Source organism: Ictidomys tridecemlineatus, chromosome 5 (assembly GCF_052094955.1).
Source record: "Ictidomys tridecemlineatus isolate mIctTri1 chromosome 5, mIctTri1.hap1, whole genome shotgun sequence".
NCBI lineage: Eukaryota > Metazoa > Chordata > Mammalia > Rodentia > Sciuridae > Ictidomys > Ictidomys tridecemlineatus.
This window is the reverse complement of record NC_135481.1, coordinates 5,644,113-5,669,252: the sequence shown is the minus strand read 5'-3', so window position 1 is coordinate 5,669,252 and position 25,140 is coordinate 5,644,113. Positions and strand designations below refer to the sequence as shown.

Here is a 25,140-nt window from a genome sequence, read left to right as displayed (position 1 = left end):
TATATGTGTAATAAGAATTGTAATGCATTCCGCTGTCATGTATTTAAAAAAATAAAATCAATTTAAAAAGAAAGAAAAAAAGAAATATTGAAAAAATAAGAATCTATGAATCTATATTAATATAAATAAACAGATAAATGTATGCAATTCAATAAATAAATACATTATACTGTGTAGTAGAATGCTAATTAATAAATGTAGAAGAAATTGTGGAATTAGAAAGATCACCAATTGATCGACATGGCAGTAAGAATAGATTCAAGCAAGAATCTTTGGTAGATATAAAAACCAGTGAATGAAGTTTTGACGAGGAAGAAGATAATTACAAATTCTCAAGAGTCTCCACATTTTAATCACCAAGCACAAAGTGCTTATTCATTACCATTACTATGAATACACTGGTAGAAGCCATCCTAACCAGTGATAAAAGTTAACACTTAAGTTATGAAATAAATTGACATGTGCCTCCTTGTATGAAGAACTGAGAACACAGGATCCTATATGTTGTTTCTGCAAAAACAAAAAACACACAACCCAAATATAATCATGAGAAAGCCGCAAACAAATCAAATTGAGACTATCATTCAAAGTTACAAGCCTAAACCTTCTAAAATATCAGGGTTATAAAGACAAATCATTTACACACAAAAAAAGAGATATCTACATATGTACACAGATAGTCATATATGGGGCAAGTCATTTAGAGAGAGAATAAGACAAATGTGGTAAGAGATTAATAATGGGAGAATATGGGCCAAGGGGGTTAATATGAATATTCTTCCTTCTATTCTTGCAACATTTTGGTTAATTAAAAACTTAAAATAAGTTAATTTAACAAAATGAATTCTCTCTCTCTCTCTCACACACACACACACATTCACACACTCACACACACTCACACACTCACACACACTCACACTCACACACACACACTCACACACACACTCTCTCACACACACACTCACACACACACTCACACACACTCTCACACACACTCACACACACACTCACACACACACACACTCACACACTCTCTCACACACACACACACTCACACACACACACACACACACACACTGCTTGGAATGGTATATTGTCATGTGCTGGCCCCTTCACCTCTTCAAGAAAAGGTCAAGTTTCAATTCCTGCTGCCTTGTCTGAAAGTGGAATGAGAAAGACTCATCTTTTTCCAGAAAGATCATTTTGCCTGGGGTCATTAATAAGACACCATCAGTTATCAGATAATAACTTGTCTTTGGAAGCAAAAAGGCCAAATTCCCCACTTCAAGATAAATGTGGCAGGGCCTCATGGGAGGAAAGCAAGGAGCCTGACGGAGAAGGAGACCGAGATGCAGGTGGAGCCATAGAAAGGAGAATCCTCTCCAGCGCCCCCTGCTGGCACATGTAGGTGGGTGCACCATCCATGGTTGTGCTGCCAGGGTGAAGGCTTCCATCCAGGTCTGTTGCTTTTTCAAAGACAGCCATATCTGGGGGGGAAAAAGCGAAATCTGTGGTTAAGACAAAGTGAAACCTAGATTTAATATTTTTCTTGTGTGATAAGAAGGCTGGAGATAGGTAGTCACTGATATTGATCCAGTAGATTTAAGAGGTTAGGGCTGAAATCTCTTGAGATTTACTTAGCCTTTCCTTCATAGTCTCCCACTGTAAAAAAAAAAAAAAAAATTCTGCTACAATTACACTTGCATTCTGGGCAAAAATGAAAAGGACTGATGAATCACTCCACTGACAGAGCGGGGGACTGCTGCTTTCCCCACACAGGCAGGATCAGGGACCACAGGATTTTGTTTCTCCTTCTCTCTTTTGGAGGGGAGGTTTTATTGTGGTAATCCAGCATAACAGCTATCATGTATTTCCTGTAAGGAGCAACGTATAACAGAGGCTTAAGCACTAAAGACATGTAATTATCATATATTGCAAGACGTCTGGAAGAAGTGAGGCCTGGTTTGGGCAAGTAGTTCAAGCATATCACCAAGAACAAAGCTCTCTCTATCTGCTTCTCTGATATTCTCAGTAGGTTAGCTTCTTGCTGATATAGGACTGACATACAGTTTTAGGAGTAATAGTCTCCATCTATACTGGAAATCCCCAGAGATGGAGAATCTGAGGCCTGCATAAGTCCATTTTCCCTTCATATGCAAAGATTATTTCTGCAGAATAAGTCAGCATGCAGAGGAAAAAGTTGAGGCTCGAAAAGAGAAACACACCGTGACAGCACCATCGGAGGTCCTGGATACAACTGACCCGACTTCCACCTCCACATTTCCCAGTTACTTGGCCCACAGCACTCCTTTTTTTATTCTTCCTGTTTCTCTTCCTCTTCTTTTTTTGGTTTAAAAATCAGGTGGTCCAGCGATTTCACTTCTGATTATATATCCAAAGAATTGAAAGCAAGGTCTCAAAGAGTTATTGGTATGCATACTCATGTTCATAGCAGTGTCATTCACAGTAGCCAAAAGATGGAAGCAAGTTTCCAATGACAGATGAACAGATAAACAAAATGTAGTGTGTGTGTGTGTGTGTGTGTGTGTGTGTGTGTGTGTGTGTGAGTAAAGATGAAGAAGAGAGCACTGGAGAACCCCAACATGGAAAGGGGAGCTGGAAAAAGAGCAGCCAGTGAACATGACTGGGATGAAGCTCCCTAGCAGCACAGGCAATGAGCCATGAGAAAATGATTTCAAGGAAGCCAGCACAGAAGTGACAAACTCCAGCGGGCTCCAGGAGGTCAAATGGTGTAAATATTGAAAAGTGCCTATTAGATTTAACAAGTAGAAAGCTTTTCCCGTGCTGAATCATTAGAACCAAAAGAGAAATTACAGTGGGCTAAAGGATTAATGAGAAGAGAGAGAGAAAAGAGAAAGAAAACAAAAACTGACTTTTAACGACCTTAGAAGACTATCACTTCAGATTAATTCCAGAATTTACAAGCCATAGTGATAGGAAGGAGCAGCAAGGCCCATCCCTGGGCTATCCAGTAGCCGGTCTAGTGGCCTTTCTGCTGGCAGCCTGCTCTGGAGACAGACAGGCCTGCTCCCTAACTTAGTCTCTCTCCTCCCTTAGAAAGGTCTGTGGACCCCAGTCCTTGGCTCATGCTCTGCCATGGCACCACCCTGAGTCTGACCTTGGGCAAGAAGGATCCCAGAAAAATGTGCTTCCCACATGACACTAAAATCCGAACCTCTCAGCTGGTGAATTGACACTGCCCTGGGGCCTGTTTCTTTTTGCTATGGAATTATCTCTTCATTCTCAAGAACAATGGTCCCCTCATATGCCAGTCTGGTCTTGAGGGTTTGGCCTTGCTCCTTCTGTTTCCTCTGAGTTCACCTGTCCCCTCTCCAACGGGTATCAAGAGACGTGCCCCATTCTCAGCAGTCCCTATATTTCCTATACTCCTTCCCTGTAGCTAGGCCCCTCAGACCACAGTGACAACCTATAGGGCAGATCCATCTTTGCCACATGAGAAGTCATTTAATACAAAATCCAGTAATGGTTGAACCAGGGTGTAAACGCATGCCCAGAGACACTAACTAAACCAGTCTAGGTTAAACAGCTATTACTGAGCTGTCCCAGCAATCAAACCCAAGTCCACCTGACTCCAGAGCCTGGGTTCTTTCCACACCACATCAGTCCCCCTAACAGAATCCCATTCAGGCAAACCACACTGGGTGTCTCTAGCTAAATGTCATCTGCCTCTTCCCCCTGCTCTATTCTCCACCACCTGTGCAAACACCCCTATCACCCCTTTTACTCTCTGACAACTGTTTTTGTTTTTGGGGGGGTTTTTTTGCCTGAATGCGTCCATTTCTACAGCCACACTTTGAACATAGTATTTCCTCACTATCCAGAATACAGTCCATTAACCAATAGCAACAGACATCACGTGGGAACTTGTCAGAAATACAGAATTTTGAGCCTTGCCCTAGATGTACAGAATCAAAAACCATGTTGTAACAAGATCCCCAGGTACACTCACACTGACAAGGGAAGGGCGGCTGTGTTTCACGTGCTAACACTATTCCTCCACTGCCTGTGGCTGGGTAGACCCTCCACCCTCCCTGCCATCACCTAATGCAGGCTGTCCCCCCCCCCCCAGGTCCAAGTTCCTATAGAGGCTCTGTCCACACAGCAGGGTGGCCATGCCTGGAAAGGTCCAGAAATACAACAGATTTCATCCATGACTCCCATGAATGAGATAACACATTTTAAGTCCTTTAGGAAGAATCTCCTCCATAAACTGGATTGTTCTGCTTCCTTCCTTGGGTTCTTTAGTAGGAGTGTGAACATTTGCATCTGGAAGAGATTTTCATTTTTAGTCCTCTATAAATAAGTCGACACATGACGTCCTTTGTCACATTCTGCCCTCCACTCATTCATCAGCCCCCACAGCTGGAACAGCTCAACGCTGCCCCCATCCTCCCCAGCTTGCAGAGTCAATGTCAATGTGTCTGCCTAAACCACCACCTGAGGACCCTGTGGCGTCACCAGCCCTGCGTGCCTTACCTGGAAGCAATGCCATCCCTTGTCGGTGGCCTCTGCTTGGATTCTCAACCCCACCTGCGTGTCTTGAATTGTCCTTGTGGCTTGAGGCTTTGTCTCTGAGTTTTAGTTTTGTCACCTGCCCATATCCTAGCCTCCTCTGAAACCCTACCCTTTACTTAACAGGCTCTTCTCACTACAGTGCCTGGGTCTGTAGATCTAGAGCAAGGCTCAATGTCCGCCTTTATCCTCCTGCCAGAACATGCACTGATTCATCTTGTCAGTTGTTTACCAGGATCATCCAGAATCTGCCATAACCTTGGAAACTTGCACTGATTTTCAGTCTCACACTGATAGATGCTAGAAGAGAGGGCATTCTTGGCCAGGGATCTGGGAGGAACTTCAAGTGGACATGGCTAGTTAATTTTTCTTTAGTTGAACAGAATGGATTTTATGTCACTGTAGTTTTCACATGAATTCCTTACACACTACAAATTGTCCTGCCTAATTTTACTTTCTTTACAATGCTGTCTGGGTGCCCGAGAGAGTAGACTGTTCAGGTTTCTGGCTAGGGATGGCATCTCCTAGGACAGGGAGAGGGTCAAAGCAGGAAAGGGTTCACCCTGAAATGGGGCATGGTGTAAATTTGGGTTAAAAGAGTACCAAGATCCAGAATCCCAGCCCCCAAAATTCTGATGGAAAAGGGAGGCAGGCAAAGAAGGAAAAGTCAAGTCCAAGTAAAGGATCTACTCTTCATGTCAGTCAGACAGGACGAGAGCAGAAAGCGGAGTCTAGAGAGAGTCTGGGGGTACAGGGACTGGGAGAATGAGAGAGGACTGGGAGCTCATAAATTTGGTATAGGTGTGGAGAGAGAGAATGAAACTGGTTCAGACAAAATAAATCAGACACGGAGAGGATAATGATATAACAGGACATAAACCCTGTCCTAACTAAATCACCTTACTAGAAAAAAAGTGAATTCAAATCACTCTGTCAATGTGACATAGCAGAGAAATAGCCAGGTCACAACACAGCCAACAGACACATGAAAAATGCTCACCATCATTAGTCATTTGGGAAAATGCAAAGTAAAACTAGAATGAGATGCTACTACCCGCCTATTAGAATGGCTAAAATTTTTTGAATCAACAATACCAAGTGTTGATGAGTATGTGAAGTAACTGGAACTCTCATAAACTGCTGAGGCTGTAAGATGGTACAACCACTTTGGAAAACCTTCACTCCTAGGAATTTATCCAAGGTTAATAAAAGCATATGTCTACACAAAAACTTACACCCAAAAGTTCTTATCAGCTTTATTTGTGATAACCAAAAACTAGAAGCCAACCAAATTTCCATCTGCAAATGAATCAAAACATAATTGTGGAATAGCTACATGATGGAATACTATACGGCAATAAAAAGGAAGGGACCATCAATACACACACAACAAGGCGATTCTCTAAATCATTATGCTAAATAAAGAAGCCAATAGAAAAAAGAGTTACTGCTGTATGCTTTCATATGTTAAAAATTCTAGAATATGCAAAACAACCTAAAGTAGTAGTAAGCAAGTCAATGGTAGCCTGAAGACAGAGTTGGAGGAAGGCATGGAATGCCAAGGGGATCAGGGAAGTTTTTTGGGGTATTGGAAATCTTCATCTTCTTAATTGTGGTGATAATGTCAAAATTGTATGCACATGTCAAAATGTGTCAAATTTTACACTTTGAATAGATGCAGTTTATGATGCTTCAATTATAACCAAATGAAGATAAATAAAAACAAGACAAAATAAAGCAAATAACTTCAGCATTCAATTCATCATGTTCCCTTTCTTCCTCCTGATATGATGACCAGTGACAGATAGATGGTAAGGTCCCTATCAACCTCCATTTCTGAAGGAGACATGAAAAAAATTTCCCAACCAAGCTGGGATGAACATGTAGCACAAGGAAAAAAAATAAGCCTTGAATTTTTTAAGCAAATGAGATGCACATGTTATTTATTACTGCAGCATAACCTTACCCAACCTGACTGACATAATTCCCAAACTCAGTGTATTATCCCAAAATCTCATTGGGGAAAAAAAAAAGTTAATAGTTCAAATCATAACAAAATGTGAAACACAATGGCAGGTAAAATCTACCCCCAAGGAATTTGTGAAACCCAAATTAGATTTCTATTTGTTCAAGTGACAGAACCATCGTGGCCTTTGTTTTGAGATACAAACACTTGAAGAGATCGATCCTGCCCATCTCAACATATGAGGTAATGATGAAGACTAGAATATTACAAAGGAGCAATGGGAAGATTGGATATGCCACAAGCCATCCCATCTCACACCAAGATATCATCTACAGCACACTGAAGAACACAGAATACATCCTGAAGAAAGAAAAAGTAATATGAAGATGATCACTTTAGTGAGATAAACTGAACTATTGATCTGTTCTTTCAGGGGGAAAAAATGAGGTTACACAGAATCTATTTGAGGATGGCACCAGCCATACTGGATCATTTGGACAAACCTTTCTCAATTAATATAAGAGTTCCTTGGGATGTCAGCAGACCCAGAAAGAAGATCTGGATTCATACTAATTAAGTTGAGTTGAAGTAATGCTAAGGAATGCAAATTCCTTTTTCAGTCTTTGGGGTAAAATTGGGTTAGTTACAGATAGACACAATACATTTATTTATTCGTTTATCTATCTATCTATTTATTTATTTAATGTGGTTCTGAGGCTTTGATTCAGTGCCTCACCTGCGCTAGGCGAGCACTCTGCCACTGTACCACAACCCCAGTCCCCAGGGAAAAAAATTATTGAAATGATCAAGTATTAAATATTAGGCTTTACAAGAAGAATTTCAGTGTCATCATCACTAGAGAGGTGAGACCAGAATGTAGGTCCAAGCCAGGACCTGTTAGGTGAAACACTAGGCCTATCCTCATTCTTAAAGGAACAATGTCATCTCCAGATGAGGTGAAGAAGAGTCACCAGTTTTTCTGCCAGGACTGAGAGAAGATGTCTTCGTGGTGGAATGTTAGACCATCATGGAACCCATGGAGAATGTGAATCAATTCTTCAAAATAGATTTGTGATTGGATACTTTTGTGCTGTATTTGTTTATAAAACATAGACTAAAATTTCACGACCCTACTTTAGTTTTCCTTTCTTTTTTAATTTAAAAAAATGGTTATCAGAAAAAAAGAATGTCGGGCTGGGGTTGTGGCCCAGCGGTAGAACACTCACCTAGCATGTGCAAGGCCCTGGGTTCCATCCTCAGCACCATATAAAAATAAATAAATAAAATAAAGGTATTGCATCAACTACAACTAAAAAATAAATATGTAAAAAAAAAAATGAGAATGTCCTGGATCTTGCCGTCACTGAGAAACTCCAATTAAAGCATTCACACTCACATCCAATCCTGCCAACACACAAGGCCAGAGAGGATTGCACTCACTTCAGAGTCAAGAAAATCTTAGACCAAGGCTAAATATGAGGTGATGGACACAAGAAGGCACATGGCCCTAGGGAAGGAAAGCAATGTACTCTGGAGGAAAACTCAGCCATCAGATGATGAAGCACTTGCCATTGGGAGTTGCAGGAGAAACAAGAAGGCGAGGATGTACAATTAATAAAATAAGGAAGTGGTAACTATGTAGGACACTCTCTGAAGTTCTCAGTCATAAGGTTTAATCCTTCTCTTAATCCCACGAATGGTTCAAGGAGATGAGTTGTCCATAGAAACCTACTGATGTGGTGCTACTGTAAGATGCTCACTGGACATTTTTGTAAAATGAATTATCTAAACACCCTCCAGAACTCAGTGGGCCTCCAGTCTATGGAAAAGCCAGATAAGCCTAACAGGTGCCCCTCTCAGTGTCCTCACAGCAAGAGTCTCTGAATGGCTCTGGTCACATGGCTAACCATTGGCAAAGCTGGAATGCACTTGATTTCTAGCTCCATGTACTTTTCACAATGCCAGAGAAGATAAATAGATTTCATGTCTGTGTTAGTTTTCTGTTGCCATAACAAACACCTACAAAGTCAGCTTATCAAGACAAAAGGGTTATTTGGGGCATATAGTTTTAGAGGTTTCAGTCCACAGTTGGTTGGTCCCATTGATTTTGGGCCTGTGGCAAGGCAACACATCATGGCAGAGAGCACATGGTAGAGCAACGCTGCTCACCTCATAATGAGTGGGAAGCAAAAAAGAGAGGAAAGAAGAGACAGAGGGTCCCACAATTCCCTTCCAGGGCATGACCCAAAACCTCCCACTAACTCCCACCTCTTACAGGTTTCCACCACCTTCCAATAGGCCAAGCTAGGAACTACTCCTTTAATACACAGAACTTTGGGTGATATTCCAGATCCAAACTCTAGCAACGTCACATGTTAACTATGATTGATTTTTAGTGGGCACCTGAAGACAGTGTTAAGAAAGAGTCTGAGGTTGTACCTAAGCTTCGTACCCAGCATCTGTTATTCCTTCACTTCTTTAGCCTGAGTCTGGACTCAGTTCTATATTAGGACAAATTCTTAATTAGAATTTTCACTACCTCTATCTCTAACCCACACAACTCTTTCAGGAATTTCGCAGGATGTAACTCTTAAATAATAGGATCAAAAAATATACATGTGCAATTAAAATAGTAAGATTATTAAGGAAAAAATTCTTGCAGAAGTAGGAGGTATTCCCCTGGAGACATGTAATCCATGCCCCCATTGGGAGAACAAATCTCCCTTCACCTGGAAGCAGTACTCTTTCTGCAAAAATAAAACTGAAGGGAGGAAAAATTAACCCCAGACTAATTCTAAATCTGGGTGTGTTACAGGGGCGAGTAAGGAAGTAGCTGTATCAAAGACAGTCACTGATTCTCATTTTCAGAAATCAATTATGACCCCACAGCCATTAAAAAGTAAAATTATAACTATTTCACAAGAAGCACAGAATGTGCCAATACAAATGATGACTGTCCTATGATTAAATTTTGTATGCACAAAGGTAAGAGCTTGAACAAAGCATGAATAAATATGAACAGCTTGATTTGTGGCACCGGTCAGAGCATGGGTTAATTTCTTTCAGTTTGGTTTCCATTAATGTTGTTCGTACAACAAATAATTTGTAAAAAGCCATTAAGGTGCCTCGGTGACAATTGGAAAACCAATTATAAATTCCTGCATCTCTAAAATGAGACTGAACCAATGGTGCAGAGCCACAGCATGGAGAAACAAAGCCTCTGCACTCTTTTTTTTTTTTGCCTGAATAGAAGGAAGGCTTCACTTAAAGAGAAAAGGTACTTTTATCTGAGTGTCATTTATCTGTTTCACTCTAAGAATATAGCCTCTTTATAAAGACTGTTCAAATCATATCTGAGATTCATCCCATATATTCACTGCCACAGGGATTCATTGGAGACGCTGACCTACTGCCACCCTGCCCTATGTTTCAGCATTAGTCAGTACCCAGGGGCAAGCCATGCCTCTCAACAAGGCCCTTTGCATGTACTACTCTGATACCTGAAGAAGTCACACAACATAAATGTTCCATTCTTAGTGTCGTAGCAAATTTGGATCAATTACTTGCCCATGGGCAAAGACCTAAGTTTCCTGAGATGAGAGGACAAGACTTAAAGCCCAAGTGGACTTTCTAGGCATCTCCACCCCTACCCTGACATAGCAGCTTAGAGGTGCATCCTGATTGGTTAAAACATTCATGGTGCTCTCATTCCCCCTACCAAGGAATAGGTTAAGTTTCCAAGATGACATTGATAAAATCAGGTTTTCCTATGGCCTCAGGATTGACCCAGCTGAGGCTAATGAGATTCAGGGGGTTCTTTGATTGGATGTTGCTATACCCACATTAGGTCCAAATTTGGGGCACTTCTCTGTTGTCACCCTGAGAAAAACTGAGCCAAGAGAATTGCTGGAAAATACAAAGTGTGCCACTGGATTAAGTCGATCTCAAGCTCACTCTACTTCTGATTTCTAGCCATAAGGCCTTTATCATTTATGCAAATTTGAGTTTCATGGTCCATTAGATCCCAATTGGTGCTAGACTCCATCTCTGACATCCCTATCAATCAAGATGGAGGAATCCATATGACACTACAAGGTGAGGTAGATACAATTTCCAGAATTATCTAGCCCTCTTGATCCCCACCCATCTTCACTGCCATTTCCTACAAATTCACATGCATTTGCCTGAAATTGTACATTCAAATGACAATAGAAGCAAAAGGGAGCATGCTTGAGAGGTTATTCTAGAAATTCTTTTAAAGGAGATCATCTTCTTTAAACTGCTCACAATACTCGTGAGGAAATTGAGATCTTTGGAGGAAACTGTACTTCTCAAATGCAATTCAGAGAGACAGAATTTAGTAACCAGCTAAAATATCAACTTTTTAGCACATTTTTCCCCAAGAATAACCTCCCCCAACATGGCCCAAAGCAAATTGGTTATCCCTTTTTCAGTGCCACCAATATATTTTGTAACCACCTCTATTATAAACAGCCCCCTTAACATTGCATAATCACTGGCCACACTAGACTGTGTACTTCTTGAAAGCAGGGACCACTATATTCAGTGTCTGATACTGTAGGTACTTGATTGTTAAACAAATGGACCAATATCTTTGATTTCGTAGAAATACATTATGTCTAATTGATTAATTTCAACTTTGTTCACATAGAATTTGTGATATTTCTGAATGAGGTTATAGTAGGAAGAAGTTCTAAAATAACCTCCAAAACACATTCCAGCCTAGTCCTCTGGAATCCATAAACATGATGAAATACCACTACCATGATTATGTTATATTATATGGCACATGGACCCCAGAAAAGGGAGTTGACAAGATGCCATAATATAATGGTACGTGAACACTTAGCAGTAGAGAACCTTCTGTGACTGAGTGCAGAAGTGGAGGGCAGAAAATATTTGAAGTCAGAAATATCTGAAGCATGAGAAACATTTGATACACTATTGCAGGCTTTGAAGATAGAGGAATCCATGAGCCAGGGAATTCAGGAATCCTTTAATGGCTGAGAAAACCCTTGGTTGACAGTCCACAAGGAAACAGAAATTTCAGACTTACAGACACACACAACTGAATTCGACCAACAGACTGAAGGAGTTTAAAATCAAATTTGGTCCCAGAGCCAGGCCAACAGACACCTTGTTTCCAGCCTAATAAAAGTCTGAACGCCCAGCCAAGACTACCTTTTGTTCCAACATACAAAACTACAGAATAGTGGACAGGAACATTGAAGGGAGAGTAAATATTGTTTTAAGCTGATAAATTTTGGATAATTTGTTATGCAGAAAAGAAAACTAATACAGAGGGTTATTTGTGGTGGAAGTGAGGGGAGGATAAGATAACATAGTTAATAAGAAGCAGAACTAGGAATCCAAGCCTCCTAGGACCCAAATCTAGTTTTCTTTACACTAGGCAGAGTTTACTAACCTCAGTGGAGTTAAAATATTGATTCCATTCTAATTCACACTTCAAGACTCTCCAGGCCCTGGCAGCATCACAGGGCTTACATCATGAGCACGGAAGTCTGTCTGAGGACACATGGCCAGGCCCACCCTGAGGAGCCTCCAATCCTGTAACCTACCCTCTTTGCTCAAAGCTGGCCAGTAAAAGGAGGCCATTCCTTCCTTCTCCTCTCCTTCTCTTCCCCCAACAAGGTGGAAGCAATCCACAACCCAGGGATACAGTTAGAAGGGTGAGAACTAGGAGACCCTGAAACATCAGGTCACCAAAAGGAAATTAGAGCTACAAAGCAGAAGTCAATGGGGGAAGCATAGAGGAAGCAATCAAACTGCAGACTGCATGAACTCCCCATGCCACCATGTTTGTTGCTCCATGTACCTTGGCAGGCCCCACCTGAGCAAATGAAAGCTCTTTCTGGGCTCTACTCAGGGCTAGGCACAGACCATTTCTTACCCAGTCAGTTGTCCGATATTGGGTTTCTTCTGGAAATTCTGTGAGTGTAACTGAGGAAACTCAACAGCAGCCCCTGCAAAGAGCTGTCCAAATTCTTAGTCTCTCTCCAAGTACAGGTTTCTGAACATTGATTCCAGACCCATCTGTCAGCTCTAGGAGCCTGCTGCCTCTTCTTGGCTTCTTTGGGCTCTGCCTGATGGACTTCTGATCATCACTGTCCCAGGGTAAGCCCAACTTATCCACTAGGAAAGGAAATCAGCAGGGAACACTCACCTCATGATGCATAGAGAATGAACTGCTTGCTGGAAATGCAAATTCTGAAGGATGAAAATCTCACTTCTGAATATATAAGGGTCCCTAATTAGCTCACAAGTAATTAGAGCAATTACCAAGGGCCAGCACACACTTGGAGGTTGTGTACCTAAGTTTTCTGTCTCTAGGGAACATATAGCCAAATGGTTAAAATTCCTTTTCAGCAAAGATGATATTTTTCCATACATTATCATTGAACCAACTTTGATTGTATAAATGTGGTCATAAATGTTCCTATTTACAGCCTTTTCTATGAGTCACTGCCAACATGACCTTAGCTTCACCCTCAGCTGGGTAATGAGGGGGCCTGTCTGCCTCAAAGTCATACAGATAGTCTCCTATGAGAGGAGCTAAAGGGGAGGGGTGCATAGATTTGAAATTTGTTCTAATGTTCTCAAAGCCATAGAACTATTATGCTTTTTACCTCAGTAATCTCACAGCAGGAACCGTTTTAGACACAGTAAATCACTCTAAATAATGAAAAAATTGCACTGTTTTAGCCTGGTTTGCCCAGAAATCTGACTTGAAATTACAAACACGTGCTACAACTTTAGTAGAGAATTTAATATCAGGGAAATGGGATCAAGGAGGAAAGAGGGGAATGAAGCAGAAAAGAAGGAAGAACCAACACAAGGGGGTCTTTTCCTGAGCTGACCATTGTTTGATATTAAGAGAGACTGATTGCTTGATCTCTTCCAGGCCATGACTGCCATGACTAAAGCAGAGAGTCCAGCAGGGGCCCAGGAAGAAGGGCAAAAAAATCTATCCTGTGGCTTTCATCTCCCATTGGTCAAAGTTTTGTCCCAGGAGATATTAATTCCCTCATACCTCCAAAGTGTGTGGATGCTGAGAGGGTCCCTGATGTCTCACACCTCATTCTCAACAGGGAAACCCAGAGTGTGAGGTGCAGTGGGTAGGATGCACCTACGTGGAGTTGACAGACTGGCTCCAGAGATGGCTGTCAAGGTGGCAGTTGAGGAATGTAAGCCACCACACCTTTAAGATGGGGAAGCTGAGAGTCTCTAAAGAAGTTTTAAATGTGCAGAATGTCCATCTCAGTGTGGTTTCCGATGAAAAGCCCAAGTTAGATAGTTAAATCATCTTCTATATGTATCCTGACTCTGCCACTTACTAGCTGTAGGTCATAGGTCAAACTAATTTTTCTGCACCTAGATTTCCACATTCGTTAAATGAGAATAATACCTACCCCACAGAATGTGTGAATGGGAACATCTCTGTAGCATATGTGACCCAGAACATGAGCTTAACAAAGCTAAATTCCCTTTTCAAATAATAACAATAATTTGAAACAACATAAATATCCAATAATAGAGGAATAGTAAATAAACCACTGTGCAACCAGTTAACAAATTCCTGTGTCTCCTTTAAGAGTGATGGTAACTGGACAAGGTGGCATATGCATTATCGTCCCAGCTACTCAGGACAGAGTGAGGGAGGATGGCTTGAGCCCAGGAATTCAGGGCCCAGCCCTGGCAACATAGCAAGACCCTACTCTTAGGAAAAATAATTGATGATAAGTGGCAAAATGGAAAATTGTTTATGATATCTTTAAAAGCACAACACCAAAAGGAGGTGTCATGGACAACACAAATACTATATGCAAATGCTTGACATGAGCATTCATGGCATTTGGTGAGGAAAGCGTGAAAAACACTAGTAATTGCTACTCAGTGCTATTCTTCTTTCTTGTTAGCACAACTACAAATTTGTTTATGGTAGCAATGCACTCTTCCCCAAGTGACAAATCTTAATGTGTCTCAAACAATCTGGAAAAATCTTTTTCCCCAAAAGCCAACCCCCTGGCAATTGGAGAAGACCATGAAATAAACTTCTGTACAGAATGATCTAATGAGAAGTTTCCTAGTTTCCTTCCAAGATCTAGGAAAGCTTTGCTTTCCTGATAGCAGGCACCATCCCTTTTCCTTTCTTTCCACCTTGCACGTGGATGTGAAGTAAGGGACTGCAGTAGCCATCTGTGACCACAAGGTGGGCAGCATGAGGGAAAGTTCAAGAAATTCAGCCCTGTCATTTTTGAGTCACTGAATCAACATCAAAAACTACTTAAAGTCTCTTATTATACACTTACTTGTTTAAGCCTCTATAGTCAGGTTTTCTGTTACTTATAAATAAATACCCACAACTGGTAAAGGATGGTATACTGATCAGTTTTGTTTTTTTATAAAATTTTATTTATTTATTATTATGTTTTATGTATTAGTTTTACTCAATTATACATGACAGTAGAAAGCTCTTCAATTAATTGTACACAAATGGAGCAGAATTTTTGACTTCTCTGGTTGCACGTGAAGTAGAGTCACACCATTCGCATAATCATACATGTACCTAGGGTTATGGGGTCCATCTCATTCCACCATCTTTCCTGAGTAGTTTGTAGTTCTTAACTCATTGGATTTTTACAGTAGCTGTTTAAAGAATATGTCACAATTCCCATTTTACAAATAACTGAGAACCTAAGTGACTTACCCAAGGTCACCTCACTATCAAGGCTCTGAAGCAGAGTTATACCCAGTCTTTAGTCTCCCTACCACTTTTATAGCACATAGTTCAGAACAGAATGCAAGAGACTGGGAGGCAGAGAACAGAGGCTGATGAGAAGAGACTGTGAGGCTGATGAGAAGAACTAAGTCCAGGCTATGAAAATGGTGTTGTATGCCGTGCTAAGGCATTGGGGTAGGGAGCAGCAATGTGCTAAAGACCTGCACTTCATCACACATTGCTGCCATGTTCCCAAGGCCTCATGCATGACAGGGCTCAATAAACACAGTGTAAAGGCATGAATGAATGGATGAATGAATGAGTGAATGAACCGAGAAACGATTAGATAAAATTCCCTAGGTGTATATGGAGAATGAATCAAAGCAATCAAGAGTAGAGGCAAGGAGATCATTCAGGAGACTATTGCATGAGATCTTTGAAAGTATGAATCATGGCAGTATTTATAGAATTAGAAAGGAGGGAACAAATTCAAGAGCAGTTCAGAAAACCAAACTGATAGAGTCATGGTCTTTGCATGCTGCCAGCTTAACCTCCTAAAAGGGTATTTTTTATTAGGCCATTTGGCTAATCTGAAACCCTCACTGGTTTCTCACTGCTTGTAGACCGCATCTTAAAATTTACCACCTGGCATTTATGGTACTTCCTTGCTTCCAGCTCTAGATCTGTCCCACTGACTATTCATCAAATGCCATTGAATATATATGCAAATAAGTAATTCATTAATTTGCATAACACTTAATCATTAACAAATGTCTCCATCTACATTATTTATTCACTTGGATCTTCCTTCATTGGCTATTTATTGTTTCTCAACAACCACGAGTTAAGCAGGATAGCATGTGAGCAGTAACAAGTAGCAGTCTTATTGATGAAGAAACCAAGAGTCAGAAAGACCAATTGTTAAATTGACCCCCTGATCAGACCCTCCCCATGTGCTGCCCCTAGAACTCACAGCTCATTCTGCCCTGCAAGTTGCTGGCTCTCTCCTTGCCCCAGGCTCATACTTAGCTCTTTCAGCTTCTGGCCCCAGAATTATGGGCATGCTTGGTATCTGTCCTATTCTATCTAAACCTCAGATGAACCCTCCATCAAATCCCACACCCAGACAGCTCTGTTAGCAAGAAAATTGAAGTCATCACTCTTAACCCAGAAATTGGTTTACAGATCTTTGTCCCACACAGATGGATCATAAACCGCTCTGTTGAACACTATTAAATATGAAACTTCTGAAAGCTTTTTAATGGACAAAGATGATTCTAAATCTTTCACAAAACTTCTCATAATAAATGACTCTTGCAAATAGTTCCCCCCTGGCTAGAATGTGTGTCAATATCTGGAGTTTCTAGTCAACTATAATTCATCCTTCAAAACCCCACATTAAGTCTACCTCCTCCAGGAAGTCCTCTGGCACAGAGTTGGCCACCAAAGATCCATGTTCCCTTTCTCATAGGTTAGAGCTGGGTTTGGAGAAAACATGCCTAACCAGGGGTTTCATTCCAACCATTTAAAGCCAAGATAGGGCCATGTGACTTGTTCTACTTAATGAAATGTGAGGGAAAGGGATATAATGTCAATTCTGGACCAATATGATTAAAATCTAGATGTGTCTTCCCTAATTGCTCTTCTCCCAGCACCTGGCCAGAGTTCAGAAACCATAGCATGTTGGAGATGTAGGGTCTCCATCAGGCTGTATCTCTAGGCACATGAAGCAGTACTTCTCAATCTCCCTGAGCCCTCACCCCAATCCTGATCCCACCAACCAGTAATACCTGCAATCCACTATTAGATAATACCAAGACATTGAAATCTTGGATTTTTTTATTGTTGTTGCTATAGCTAATGTTAGCATAACAGATATACCCTTCACATCCCTCCAATATAGTTTAACATTCCTTTTTTCAAATTCTATACTAAATTTGTCAAACAGTTATACTAGAAGAATCCATGGCTGTTCTCGTTGCATTATAATACACCACAGTCAACTTATTTGTCCATCTTCCCTACCAGCTTGTGTCTGATAGAAAGAAATATTGGGTGCTGAGGTTGTGGCTCAGTGGTACAACGCTTGCCTAGACGTGTGAGACACTGGGTTCCATCCTCAGCACCACATAAAAATAAATAAAATAAAGATATTGTATCAATCTACAACTAAAAAAAAAAAAAAAGAAGAAGGTTCTGGGTGTTCTCTAACTCTACATTTCCAGCTACTGGAACACAGTGGTTAGTTATTATTGTGTGCTGAATCAATTTTTGAAAAAATAAATGAAATTCTGAAAAACTTACCAGTTTACAACATTCTTTATACTGGCCCATTAGGGAACTGGCTCTTTGTGGCCAAATATGTGCAAATAGAAAACAGCTTTGAATAGGAAGTGTAAGGGCAGTTCTTGAAATATACGCTTAATACGCATATTTGATTTCAGTTTTGATCCTCGCTCAATTCAGGATATATTTACTAAAATTGTTATGTTCTCTGAGTGGGGAGACCATGGTGATAAATTCCTATCATCCCAGTGTTGCCAAAGGAAACCGTGAGACTCTCATAGTTTCAGTTGTTAAGTTGACATGCTGAGTACGTGATGGGTACTATGTGGCCAGTAATAATATGTCAACTGATTCTCACTTAGATATGTGTTCAGGGTGTTCTAGTTAATAAATTGTCTCCAAAAACTGTAATGTTTTCTGCTTTCATCCTAAGACCTGCCTCAGCACAGTGTAGGCAAACAACTTCACAGAAACCTGGTTTGCCATAAAATATACAGAAATACTGTGTCAATTCTAGAGGGAATAGCCAGTGAGCTGGCATCTAATGTCATGCCTGCTGGGTTTAGTGTAGTTTGCTTTATCCTGGAATCCGCAATGGGTTTTAGTCCAGAAAATTGAAATGCAATACTAGATGCCCAAGGTCTGCAACCATGCACTGGACCTTCGCCTATAGCAGACCACTAGTTGACTATCAAATGAGCATTTGACTCTTCTTCCTGGCTAACAAAACCTCATTTTGTCCAAAGAATGCAACCTCCCCACAAAGTCAAGGGATCTTGTGTTAGGGTTGGGCATGTGATGGTCAATGAGGAGTCTGACAGGGACCTTCTGTGAGAGACAAAAAGACATGGGAAGAAGTGATCCTTCTTCTTCAAGTGCATGGAACTTGGTTTGAATGATGTCTAGAACTGATGCAGCTGACTCAAAGATGAAAGTTGGACTCTAAGAAGGGCAAGGTGACACCCAGGAAGGACAGCTGGAACCCTGAAGGACATATGGAGCCCTGAAGCACCACACTCCCAGTCTGTCCTAATAACAGGCTTCTTGTTGTATGAAATGAGAAATTCTCTGGTCCATTAAGCCATTTTGACTTTACTTACCTTTGAATGTATCCTACAATAAGCTACCATTTTGGTTAGTAATTGAATCTGGATTAATATAACAGAAAATTCAATTAAGAGAAGACTAAGATAGGCTATTATTTCTGTCCCATAATGGTAAGCCTAGAAATAGGTTTTGTTGGTTGGGACTGGGGGTGTAGCTCAGCAGCAGAGTAGTTGCCTAACATGTTCGCGGCCCTAAGTTTAATCCCAAACACCACACATGCACACACAAAAAAGTCAGGGTCAAGACCTTTAAAATTCTCCTGGTTTTTCCTTAATATTTGTAAGGTGGATTCTTTGGTTCCAGCCATCAGATCTGAGTTCCAAGAATGAGAAAGGTCCACAGGGAGTAAGGCACGGTGTCTATATGGGAAACAAAACATCCAAAAAAACCCCAGGTTTTTACTTATAATTACTAGCTTCAAGGATAGTCTAGAAGAATAGTTTTTCATCTGAGAACAATGTCATCCTCAACAAAATTGGGGCTTTTTTTAAAAAGTAAAAAAGGACAATAGTCAGTGAGTAGGAAAAAAATTAGTTTCTACCAAATCAGTCTGTAATGTATAGACCTAAAAATCCACTGAAATCAGAGTCAATAAAAATTACTTAGTGGAATATCCAGAACACAGTCAAAGCAGAGAGGAAGAAGTTAAAAACTACCAAGCATGCATGCTTTCTTACACCATGAAATGCCCAAGAAAGGAGAAATTTTGCAGCCAAAGGAGACATAAGCAAGGTATCTGAACAACAAAGCCGAAAGTTTAAACAATGGTCTGAGCATGTACCACAAGACATTTCCTTATGACAAGGAAATGGTGCTTTGCCACTACCCAGGACCTGTCTGGACACAATCCAGGGGCAGGCATAGTTATCCAAGGTTTGCTAAGATGGCAAGTAGAAACCCTGTCTGGTATGGAAGGAAGGTGCAAAAAGGCAGCCCCACAAATCCTATCTAGTATCACTCTCCTATACAAGAACTTGACTGGCCCATTCCCAGATGGAATGGAACACAAACACTCATCTTCTCACTCTCTTCTAATATCATCAAAAAATAGGAAAGTCTGTACCAGTGCAATGGAGAGTGACATAAAAGTCTAGAAATTTTGTAAAATTTTTGTAGAATGGAATTGGTTGGGGAAATTTCTAATCATATCCTAATTGAGAGCATCTAAGAAAGTTCATCCAGAAAGCAAAAGGGCAGTACCCATAATGGAACCACAAAGCACACCTAACTGGCCATGGTACCATTAGAGAGAAGTGGGAGTGAACAGAGGCAAAACTTGTTTCTATAAATTACTTAAGGACATGCCCCTGTGTTTGACACCATGTGGTTGGCTCTGTTTCTCACCTCCAGCCTTTATATGGAATTAATTGCATATTTTAAAAAGTGAAGGTATAGCTACAGGGGACACCATTTTCAGCATCAGTGAACAAGTAGTGTGCAGCTAAATGCACATGTACATATGCACACTTCCCCAACTAACACAGAAAAGAAATCATTTTGTCCAGGTCTTCTCTATGGCATAGTCAATGCCATCTCATTCTCCTTAATAGCTACCAGCAGCTGGAACTCTAGCTTGACAAACCATCTCCTAAACTGCAGCAGCAAGGGCTGAGACAAGGACTGGTCATGGGATAGTTATAAGGAAGAAATCTGGATGCTATTCTTCATTTAGGGATGTGCAGGTTCTCAAGGTACAGAATGAATGGCCTCTTCAGTCTCTCACAGCCCAAACTTGGTTGGCAAGGGGGTGCTTAGTAATGGAAAGAAGACATTACCATAACTGACATCTAACAATGGCAGTGCTATGGTGCCAATGCCCCAGTTAGCTTGGGGTCTGACCACAGGTAGAGAAAGCCAACCTTCAGCATGCCAGGGTGGATCCTGCTACATGGCAGAAGTTGCTTCCCATCATCCCTCACAGATTAACAGACATCTAACCTCATGAACAGAACTACCAATGAAAAGCTTTTCCTTTCCTCCTTTTCTGGGGCTAAAAAGATGTGAAAGGGATCTATACAATTTTTAACAGAAGATTCATAATGGAAGTCTGTATTCCCCCCTGCCCAAATGAGAAAACAAACAAATCCTTGAACATATGAAAAGATTAAGATATTAAGAAAAATGGAATCATTTCAGAAATCAGAGAAATGAAGTATAATTAATCCAAATACATATGAAAATAACATTGTTTTATGCAAAGATAAAATTCTGTAATCATAAAATGTTTCATTCTAGTGGAAAACATTATTATCACTTATTAAAGTATTACAACAAGAATACTATTAATTAAAAATAACAGAATGTTCTATGATTGAGCCCTCACTATATGCCAAGCACTATTCTAAGTTAGGTATGTATATAAACTCATTCATTTCTCACAACACACTGTAGGATAGGTGCTGTCAATTTACCCATTTTAAAGATAATGATACTAAGAGTTAAATAACATGTCATGGTTACACATCTGTAACAGAAGAAGTAACAACCAACAGGACTCTGTGAAACATTGAATCCAATAATTAGAAAAAGAAATTTTCTCAGACTCAAAATAAAATAGAAAAAAATATTTTAATTTAAAGCTCAGAAAAGTGGAGGCAATAGTTTCTTTTCATTTGCAAAACTATTGATTTTTAAGAAGATCAGTTTATCTTTTTTTTCTTGTTGGGCCATAATTTTCATATTATCTCTAATATATCTTAGCCTAAGTCAAAGATTTTTCTCCTTTGCCTTATTATAAAAGTTTACTGTTTTTGCTCTTACATTTAACTTTCTAATTTATTTTGATTTAGTTTTTGCATATGACAGGAGATTACAGTCTAGCTTCATCTTTTAGCATGTGGATATCCAATTGTCCCTGCTCCATTTTTTGAATACACTATACCTTCCACCAAAGAAGTGTCTGGGTGTCTTTGTTAAAATAAATTTAATTTATCTATAAAAATTTATTTCTAGATGCTTAGATCTGTTTCCTTGATCTTCATGTATATCTCTATACCAGTACCACTGACCTGATAACTGTGACTTTATTGTAATCAGGAAATAAAAGTTTTACAACTTTGTTCTTTTTCAAAATTGTTTTGACTATGTAAGTATTTTGCCTTTCCATATAAACTTTACAATATGTCAATTTCTGCAAAAAAAAAGTGTGCTATTATTTTGATGAAGAATGCATTGGATCTATGATCAATTTAGGGAAAATTTACACCTTAACAATATTAAATCTTCCAGTTCATGAACATGGAATGTCTCTCCCTTTCTTAGATCTTCAATCTCACTTAGCAAAGCTTTGCTATTTTCAGTGTTCAAGACTTGTACTTCTTTTGTTAAATTCATTCCAAAATTACATCATTTTTAATTTTAAAAGATATAATTTATATAATTATGTAAATTATATGCTCCTAAATTATTAATTTATTTCTAAATTTATTCTTTTGGGATGTTATTATAAATAGAAATTTACTCTTAAATATTTTTATGATCCTATCATACTGGTTAAAATTGACAGTGTTTTGTGATAATATGGAAGAGATGATTTTGAATTAGAGGTATACCATGGCTGTGACTTATGCAGCTTGATCTCAGAAGTGGGACTGGTGCAAGACACAGGATCAGTTCTGCTGCCTTATATGAAGACATAGGGAGATAACTCTGGCAACTCTCTAGATGTGGAATATATACTACCTATTTTCCTCAACGTAGGATTCAGCAGCAATTCTAGAACAACATGAAAAGCCTTGGCTAATATTCTATTTTGAGCAATCTTCCCCCTCTCTAGTACAGCATTGACACCTAAAGAGAGAATCCATATCCAATAATGGTGAGTGGTTATCTGTCAGTAGCTCCCCATCACTATAAGGGCAATGTTAAAACCCTTAATAAAGGAACACACATAAGGCAAAGGCAAAGAGCTGACATTTGCTAAGTCTACTATAAAGTTGTTGGCACTTAGTTTTATTTAAATCTTAAAAGCCTCTTGAAAATAAGTATTATTATTCTAATTTTTCAATGAGGAAACTTAAACACAGAAAGATTAAGAAATTCACCCATGGCACATAAATATCTGCATATACCTGGGTTTTGAACCTAATTCTAAATCTAAAATTTAAACCCAATCTTTAGCTTCCAAGGCCCATTGGGTCCCACAATTACCCCATGCTATCTTCCTTCAGGATGTGAACTCTCTGTCATCAGGCTGGGGGGAGGCAGGGGCAAGGTCCTAACCTGACTGCACACTGGAAGCGCCTGGGAGGTTGTTTGCAAATATTAATAGGGGGCGAGGTATACAGAAGGGATCTTTTTGAGACCCAGGGGTTTCAATGTGCGACCAAGGCTAAGAATTCCTACCCTAAAGCTCACTCCCTCTTTTCCCCAGGCCCTTTGTGCTAACCTTGCTACAGTGCTTGGGATCTCTCCCACAGGGGCACCTGTGCTCCCAGCTCTGGGTCTTTGCACTTATTCTTCTCCCTGAATATCAATTCTCCCACATGATTTCTCTGTCTACCCACTCTACAAGATTTAGTCCCAGTGTCACCCTCTCTGGCCCTGGGTGCAATTTGTTTCTCCTTCTCCCATAAGGCACAGTATAGGTAAATCTACTGTTGCCATTTATGCCCAGTTATATTAATTGCTACTGACAAATAATTCTTTCCTTTTAGAATCTGAGCTCTTTGAAGCCACAGATAAGCAGTCCCTCCTATATCTCTGTCTCATAAGATAATCCATGACTGATATCAGGCCCTCAAAATATTTGTTAAGTTAATGAATTTTACTCTCATAGGAATAAAAACCCAATTTGGCAAGGAAGGCTCCACTCATTCTCTAATTCTGGTATTTCCACCTATTATCAGCATGACCTTGAAACCACATGGGTTGAGGCTTCGCTTACCGGGTGACCGCCATCTAGATTTTAGTCTCAACATACAAAGATGGATAAAGTAGCCTTGGGAGAAAGCTGGCTCTGCAAACTCAGCCCCTTAAAGTGACAGATTAGGCAGCAGCTGGTGTTCTGCTTCCCTGGCCATGCCTGGCTCTCAGCTGGGCCCTCCCCGCTTACCTGCTGTCCTGTTCCCTGGGCTCTGTCTGCAGGGCAAGATAATTCGTGTTGTCCTTTTCCTTCAATCCAAGGAATATCTGATTATGGATTTAGCCTGGAGCTCCAAATTCCAGAAAAACTCAGATTTAAAACTGTGGGTAACTACTCTCAGGAGTGGGAGCAAGGCTGACATTTAGCACATCCCTTCAGAACCTGTGAGCTGCTCTCCTACACACCGGCTCTCTGAAGATCCAAACTACTCTTTAAGATAGACATTATTTTACAGATAAGGAAAACAAAGAGGGAATAAGAACATGCCCCATCAGCTCATCAGAGATAGAGCTGGAATCCAATGCCAGGTATCCAACTTTGGAGCTCCCCCACTCAGGGCTGTCTGACCTCATTGGGGACACTTCCCAGGAGCTAAAGAAGGTACTATTCACCTCAGTACATTTGGGGCCAGATAATTCTGTTGCAGGAGGGCAGTGGCATCTGTGGCCTCTATCCTTAGATACCAGCAGCACTTTCAAGTTTTAAAAAACAAAACTCTAGAAATTACCAAATAACTCCTGGAGGCAAAATCATCCCCAAGTTGTTGCAAGTTAAAGGATCCCATTGTATTCTCAGATCTTGCTTTCGAACAACTGAAATTGATTAAAGGAAATAAAAAGATTGTATTGGAATGGTATTCAATGACTCACATAAGTCTATAAGGAAACTATAGAATAAAATATGGGGTGGGAGGGAACAGGGGCAGACAGGCTACCAAAATCACCCCATGGAAAGATTTCATTCATTCTTCCAGCAAATACTTAATCTAACAAGTATTGCTTGAGTGCTTTCTATGTGCCAGTACTTTGGATACAATAGCAAACAAAGTCCCCACAGCCATGGAGCTTGTATTCTATCAGGGAAAAGCATAAGGAATAAACTAAAAAATAAGTAAATGACATGTTAGAAGATGGAAAATGAATCTTTTTTAAAAACTGAAGATAAGGGGTTAAGAGTGCTGAGTACAGGTGGTGACAAGTCTTATTACACAAAGAGTCAACTTAAACATCTCTGCCATATGTAGATCACTCCTCCAAGCCCTATGCCCTGGAGACTACTAGGATTACTGCTCCCCCAAGATGGTAGGTGTCATTTGTTAGAAGAACAAATTCTTTATTCCCTGCTTCTTTGCTAAGTAGCACCAGCTGCATGAATGAACCAGCCTAGATCACGTGAGTGCATCCCAGCTCCAAGGACAAGGGACAGCAAGAGTCTGGCCATTTTGGCATCTGGGGTAGGAAACAGGCTTCCTCAACCACATAAGAGGCCAGGTGAAAAAATAAAAAATAAAAGAATGCCCAACAGTTTGGACATGAACCCAGAAATTAGGCCAGCAGGCAGAGCAGATGAAAGGAACGAGGTAAAGATATCAGAGCACATTAG

General features: G+C 40.3%; 1 protein-coding gene across 1 annotated transcript in view; it reads right to left on the bottom strand.

The window, feature by feature from the left end:
• Positions 1 to 329: 329 nt before the first annotated feature.
• Mthfs (methenyltetrahydrofolate synthetase) overlaps positions 330 to 25,140 on the bottom strand; it is a 141,882-nt gene continuing 117,071 nt past the window's right edge. Inside the window, exon 3 of the mRNA XM_040275125.2 lies at positions 330 to 1,487. Within this exon, the coding sequence (XP_040131059.1) occupies positions 1,285 to 1,487 (203 nt within the window). The 3' untranslated portion in view covers positions 330 to 1,284. The remainder of the gene's footprint in view (positions 1,488 to 25,140) is intronic.